The sequence below is a fragment of the Python bivittatus genome, unplaced genomic scaffold (assembly GCF_059951505.1).
Source record: "Python bivittatus isolate LINGU-HERP-01145 unplaced genomic scaffold, Pbiv_v1 ctg000020_np1212, whole genome shotgun sequence".
Classification (NCBI taxonomy): domain Eukaryota; kingdom Metazoa; phylum Chordata; class Lepidosauria; order Squamata; family Pythonidae; genus Python; species Python bivittatus.
This window is the reverse complement of record NW_028277030.1, coordinates 3,237,143-3,244,139: the sequence shown is the minus strand read 5'-3', so window position 1 is coordinate 3,244,139 and position 6,997 is coordinate 3,237,143. Positions and strand designations below refer to the sequence as shown.

The 6,997-nt window shown below is 38.9% G+C and overlaps 1 protein-coding gene across 1 annotated transcript in view; it reads right to left on the bottom strand.

Annotated features, from left to right (window-relative positions):
- Nucleotides 1-346: 346 nt before the first annotated feature.
- Nucleotides 347-6,997, bottom strand: part of LOC103065984 (uncharacterized) — a 30,615-nt gene continuing 23,964 nt past the window's right edge. The window contains exons 8-11 of the mRNA XM_088149923.1: nucleotides 6,845-6,922; nucleotides 5,567-5,654; nucleotides 5,099-5,243; nucleotides 347-488 (exon numbers count right to left, since the gene is read on the bottom strand). Coding sequence (XP_088006049.1) covers nucleotides 347-488; nucleotides 5,099-5,243; nucleotides 5,567-5,654; nucleotides 6,845-6,922 — 453 coding nt within the window. The remainder of the gene's footprint in view (nucleotides 489-5,098; nucleotides 5,244-5,566; nucleotides 5,655-6,844; nucleotides 6,923-6,997) is intronic.

Sequence of the window (6,997 nt, the reverse complement as noted above, 5' to 3'; positions counted from 1 at the left end):
ATTTTTCTCCTTTTAACAGAATGAAATTAGGATGGTTAATGCTGCCCATTATCGCCAAGCACCAATGCTTACCGCTGTTGAACCGGCTGTACACTGTGCTATACTGATGCTGCTTTACATTCAAAAAGGTGGCCAATTTCCTAACATTACCTTTTGATTTCAGTGATACATAAAACCAGACCTTGTTACTGTTGATAGTGGTGGAGCTGTGGACAATATAAAATGGATAGTGAATGAGCAACACAGAATTATTCTGTCAGGGAGAGGACAAATCATCTTCAGTGGGAAGCCTCCTCCCCTTGGCTTTAGAAGGCAGACTGCTACAGTGCTGGCAGAAGGCCTGGGGCTAGGCCCAGACCGTTTCCTGTTTTGGACTGGAGAGCAGGTTTCTGGCTTTCCTGGTGGTTGAGCCCCTAGTGAGTAAGTTTATTTCCTTCCTTCTTGCTTTCTCTTGCTCTTTACCTTTACTAGCAATCATATGTGCCTTCCTACAAAAAAGAAGAAGAATAAGAACAGGAACCACACACCTTCCCTAGAGGTAAATTATAAGGATCTGCTTCTCCAATTCCTCTTGTTTTCTGGGATTGAAACTTCAAGTACTGTACTAGATCTAATTGCTGTAAATTTGCGTTCCTAATTCCTTCGTTCCTCCAAAATATGGGACAGACTGGGAATGCTTACTTTATAGCCAAAGCCACTGTGTTAAGTGGATCAGATGTGTGGGTTTGGTTTTCTTTTTCTTTTATACTAGAAGTGGCCTTTAATAGGAAGGAAGGGGGAAAGTAATGAGGAAAACCAGTGGAAAAAAAATTAGTTATTTTGCTGATTCAATACATTTGGAAAAGAGATGGGTAGTGATATACAACTGCATTCATCATAATTCCATTCATAATTCTTATGAAGCCAGGCCATATTGAAGGATTCCTAGAAGTGCTTATTCTCAAGTCTACTTCACAAAAGAGATTATTTTTCTACAAGACCCTAACTATTCCATACAGCCTAGTCCTGAACCACTGAAAGTGAACATTAAAGAAGAGTATGACTCATTCCCTCTTGAACTGGAGATCAGAATCTCAGCCTGATACATCATGAATAGACCTGACACCTTTCTTTGTGTATACTTCAACACAGAATAGGATAGCCTCAAGTGAGAGTATAGGAATCTCCTCTATTAGAGAAGAGGGACCGCCTCTCCCAGGTTACATCTACCCATCCCATCAGGTCTGGCAGAAAGGGAGTGTTATGGGTCTCGTCCATGAAGGAGTGTCATTGATGGGACCCAGGAGGAAACCCTTTTCTGCCCCAGCACCCACCCTTTGGAACATCATCCTGCTGGAGGCAAGATTGGCCCTGACTTTGCTTGCCTTTCGAAAGGCTCTGAAGATAGGCTGGTATCAGCGGCCCTGGGGATATGGTTAGGGTTTGGAGCCTGCTAGATGGTTATACTCATTGATCCAAGACTTGCACTTGCCTCTTTTTTTATGAATTTTGGTTTCAATTAGGTTTTTATTTGGTTTTAAGGGTTATTGTGTTTTTACTATTTTCCTGTGTTTTGTTTATTGGTGGTGTTATTTGGTTGCTTTTAACTATGCGAACTGCCCAAAGTCACAAATATGGGGTGGGCAGATATACAAAATGAATAAATAAATAAGATAAAGAGGTACATTTTATACTGAACTGCCTCCAACAACCTTCAAAGTACTAAAAGACAGCTATTTGCCTATAGTGGATATCCATCACAATCTATAATCTTTGCCTCAAAATGCAGCAGTGCAGAATTTCTCAAAGAATATATTCTGATCCCTTCTGAAACACTCCACCAGGAGCTCTCCATGCCAAACAATATACTGCCTAAATGCGGAAAAAGCAACTACAGGTATCTTTGCTCCACAGACTTTTTCCAAGATGAAACAAATTTGTTGGACAAAAGGATTAATCTGTGACTAAGGAAAAGAAAGCATTTGTTTGGTTCAAGAACTTCATACATGTGGAAGAGATGAGGTTCTTCAGAGACCTTGAGATACTGTTTAGTATTGATACCTGATGCTTTTAGATTATTAAATACTTAGAAAAACCATCCTGGAATTTTTAAACAACTCATTTCTTTATTACTAATGTACCAATGTCATATCTGGCATATGGTCCTGCAGAGTATTCAGTTTTATTGCCCTATGCAACACTAAAGAGACCTTCTATATTTCCACTGATGGCTCATTACATTCCTCCTCTAAGAAACCATTTTATCTCGGCTTGGATAAATTTTTCCCTCCCTCTACAATTTCGTATAATTGTTTTTCTGGCAAATCTGAATTTAATTTCTCCTCAGCTACCTTATTTGGAAACAATTCGGCAACTGTTCCTCAAAAGCCACAGTATTTTTTTAAAAAATAAATAAAAACTAGACCTGTATCTAAGGTAGGGGGAGGCGATTTCCCACTCCAGATTGATTTTTTAATTTTCCTATTTTTTTAAATGAACTTCTAACAAAAGGATTTTTTTCTTTCAAACTACTAAAGGCAAGAGTTCCTATTCTAGGACAAGACAAAAACACAACTTACCTTAGAGTGGCATAATCCAAGCTGAGCAGAGCTCCAACTTTATATATACATATGCAACAAAGTTGAATATGTAGCAGACAAACGAAAATGGCAATCAAGTGTGAGATCAGTATTTTTCAATCTTAGCAACTTTAAGATATGAGGACTTCAACTCCCAGTTGGGAGTTGGATCCATATGTCTTAAAGTTGCCAAGGTTGAGAAACCTGTGTTACTGTAGATAAAAAGAAGAGGCCTCAGTTGTGAGGCTGGTTGGTGTATAGATAACAGTACAGTAATAGCAATTTCAGTTTACCTTGTATCAAACACACAGACATCACCAAATTCACCAAAGGCCAATTCCAACAAGAAGAGTTTTATACGATCTTCAGCTATCATAAAAGCCACCATAATATGTATTTTCAAATGACTACTAGTTTCCAAACATGTGATAGCATCTACACTAAAGGGACTGATTAAAGGGACATTCTTTTATTAATGTTTTTATTTTAAATGATACATGTGTTTACTATCATTTTTACTAATTTTCCGTATTAGTAAAATAATAATATTTTACTTTAAATATTTTAAAAAAAAACCCTTAGGGGGGTTGAAACCATCTTTTCCAAATGTTGATAAACTGTAACTCCCAGCAATCCCACCTAGCACAAGGAATGGGATAGGAGGATGGGATTTGCAATTCAGCAACGTTTAAAGGGCGGGACGTAACTTATCTCTGTTCAGCAGTATTCTTAGATCAAGGGCTAGACAACCTATAGTATTGCAGAGGCTGCTAAACTGACCATGTTTTCTACAGATACTGTACTGGGAATAGTAATTCTGGAATGCTATGCTGATTGGAACCAATACTTTTTGTGCGTGTTTCAAAGGATTTCAAAGCTTTGCTGCTCATTGTAGCCAGATTAAAAACAAGATCAGAAACTCTTATGCCCCAGTCTAGTCAACTGAATGGCTGCATGCAATCGTGTTTCTGAGGAAGGCAAAGATATACACAACAACCAGATTCTTTAGCTGTATTTCTGTCATTTCTGGATCAAGCTGTCTCTACAGTATTCTGCTGCCATTGACTATTACCACCAATTTAGGAACTGACTCTTTTCCATATTGCACTCAAAAGTGTCACATCCTACAAAGAAATCTTTTAAATTTTATCCGTTCTGTTTAGAGGAAAGATACTCCTTTTTCAGGCATATCTAGATTTGTGACACAGAGAGTTACTTGCATTTTCATTTTAAAAACACTATCAGAGAGCTTCCTCTGGAAATTTCAAAGACAATTGGATGGTCTAAAAGCAAATTCTAAAATATTTGTAATAAGACAGAATGAAAAGCGCCTTAGTTAATTTCTTTAACCCCACTAAAGTTTCCTAGAAGGAACCAAGCCGGCGTGACTTCCAAGGCTCCTCCCCTCGATACATACTCAGGCATCCACTGCGGGGGGGTGGGGAGGGCGGGGGGAGACAAGAAGCACAATATGCATCTCAACAATCACCAAACTCAGTCCCTTATGTACTTGCAGGCAAAACTGTGGCACAAGTACAAAAGAGCAAATGTCATCTTGCCAGCATTGCAGCTAGCTGCAGACACCTGTGGATCTACAGGTTATCACAAAGCGCTGTGTTCTGTTCTGGCAAAGTGAACCTGGAAGCAACATGAGGAAGAACAGGAACTGAGTCTCATCACTAGAAGAGATTCCATTACCTTATTTCTTCTCAACTATATTTCCACACACAAAAAAGAGTAAATTCCCCTTCAGTGAGCCAAAAAATGACAGCTATAGAGAGTATTTAGATTAAGACAGTAACAGTTTTAACGAGGAACAGTGGCTATGGAACAATGGCTATGGAAAATAAGAAAGCTTTACTGAAGTAAAGTAATGGGGTAAGGGAAATTCTGTATACTGTAATAGTATGGCTACTGTAGTATCGAACTGGGACTAGGAAAGGTTCAAGTCCCCATTCAACTACAGACCTCACTGGGTGATTTTGGGCCAGTCATGCACACTTATTCCAACCTTGTTGAAGGTTCTTGTTGTAGGAATAAATGCAAACTCAATAGATAAAATGAGGGATAAGGAAAAGACTGGGGTGAATCAAAATTGTGTAGTGGGAATTATAAATAGGGATTTCAATTAAAAAAAAAAAGAATAACAGAGAAAATACGAAACTGGAAAAGAAAAAGAGTAAATTTGACAAAACAATGTGCCAAATGAATTATTACAGTAGTTATGAATCAACCATAACTTCAAGAAAGGGTAGAATGGTTTCAATGGTTTTGCAGTCTGATTTCTATTAATATCCTCTATGAGAGAACAGACTATATTTTGTTAATTACAAATCCTGGCTAGTGCTAGTTTTAGATAATTTAGAATGGATTTATATAATCATCCATCTAACATAATGGTAACATATGTGTCTCAAAGGGTTCAGAGAATGTCACCATTAAACCCTTCTTAGTCATCTTTTATATATGATCGCTAGCCATGACATTCAACAGGGCCACAGAAAATGTATTTTAAAATGTAAAGGCTTATCAAACTTTACCGGCTTCTTTGACGAACATCACTTTCCATATACTGGAATGGGATTTTCAGCCACTCTATGGGGTTCACAAGCTGCCGACTCAAAGGAAGCCGTGGTAGCTCAGTCTTATGCAGTTCATTCATCTCTTTAGAGGAGTATAATTTTCCTGTGGAAAGTTGAAGGCATATAGAAAAAAAGTTTTTTTCCCCTCATTAGGCAGATTGCCTGTTCTGATGAAAAAAACTAACAATATCAGGCCAAATCCAATCTCCCCCTGCCCCTCCCCTCCCAAGATACAGCCATACTACTTGCTGTATGTATCACCTTTTGGAAAAGGTCTCCAGTGTTTTCAAATTTGGTCAGACTACTTTAAGCTTAATGGAAGCAGGGGAAAGAGAATAATTCGACAACCTGGTCTAGGGTCTCCAAACTCTCAGCCATTAAATCTGAGATAAAGATTATCAGAAGCAAAAAAATACATTACAGAACCTGTGTCACATTGCTGGATAATGCCGGCTTCAATGTATCTTCCTTGTACTTCCTTTAACAAGGGGTCATGCAAAGGAGGAACTGATGCCTAGAAAAACACAGCTAAATTCATGTTTCAATACTTCAAAAATCCATGACATTAAATTAGTCAGACCTATGGTTAATTTGCTGTAGGCATCAAGGAGAGTAAAGAAGCCTGAGCACTTTGAACATTGAAAGGAAAGTGCAGCCATCTCCCTCTGCATGAAGAAACCAAAGATACTTCATTCACAACTAGTGTTAAAGCATAGATACTGAGCTGCTGTCCTCCTCTTCTTGAACCTCACCATCCATCCATCAGCTTTGGATCCCTTTCAGCTAGACCCAACTGCCAACCAAGGATTAGAGTTGAAGGTAGCGTTAGTCTTTTCTTTTTCTTGAGCACTGCCAAATAAGAGGCTTCCTGAAAAAGATCTGGTTTCTGGCTGATGAAGCTAAGTCAGTTACTGGATAAGCCAATATTGACCTGAGAATATATAAGCCAGTATAAGCCATCCTGGTTGACCTGAGGATGGATTGCCTGTTCCATCCTCAGGTCAACCAGAAACCTATTTGGTAGCTTTAGGCAAACCAACGTTTCCTAATTTCACTCCCTAATCTGTAATACAGGGGTGATTACACGAAGATGTCTTTTATGAATGATGTAAGTATTAACATAATCATTATATGAAGAACAAGTATTCCTACTCTAGGAAGCTTGAGTATTTTATCACTTTCTTTTCACCACTGTTTAAAAGACTTACATGAAGAGTGGCAACCAAGATGAAACTATTTATGTAATGTGTTATTCTCTAATTACTCTGTAAGAACATGTACATTATATTCCAGCAGTTACTAGCAATACCAGTTTTAACTGTGTAAAATACCCTCTCTGTCTCCATGCTTCTTCCCTCCTACCTTGACCTGCTTTGTCTTCTCAGAAATTCCAAGTCCATTTCTAGTTAAGCAGTCAGAAACTGGGAACAGCTCCAGTCCTGTTGGAAGTTCACCTAACTGTGAGAACGGCACATTCTCTATGTGCGCGAAAGGGAAGACCAGCTCTGCACTGATGTGTCCTTATATCAGTGTCAGTAGCCAGGAGGCCAACCCCACCCCCGCCCATTCACCTGTACTGTGTTTCCTCCCTCTTCTTTTAAAACCTCTAACCCAAGCCCATCCCTCACAAGTCCTGTCCACAATGTTAAGAAAAAGAAGTCAAAGTTGCTCATCTGGAAAACTGGAGTGCACAGCCTCTCTCACCTTCCAAAAGTCTGAACAAGTCTTCAGGAAGAAAGGATCGTAAGACGATGGACTATAACTTTCTAAAAATGCACCACCCTATGTGAGGAGAAAGAGCACTCAGTGAACCCATGGCTATAACAGAACCAGACAGAAAATATCTCAGTGAAGAGC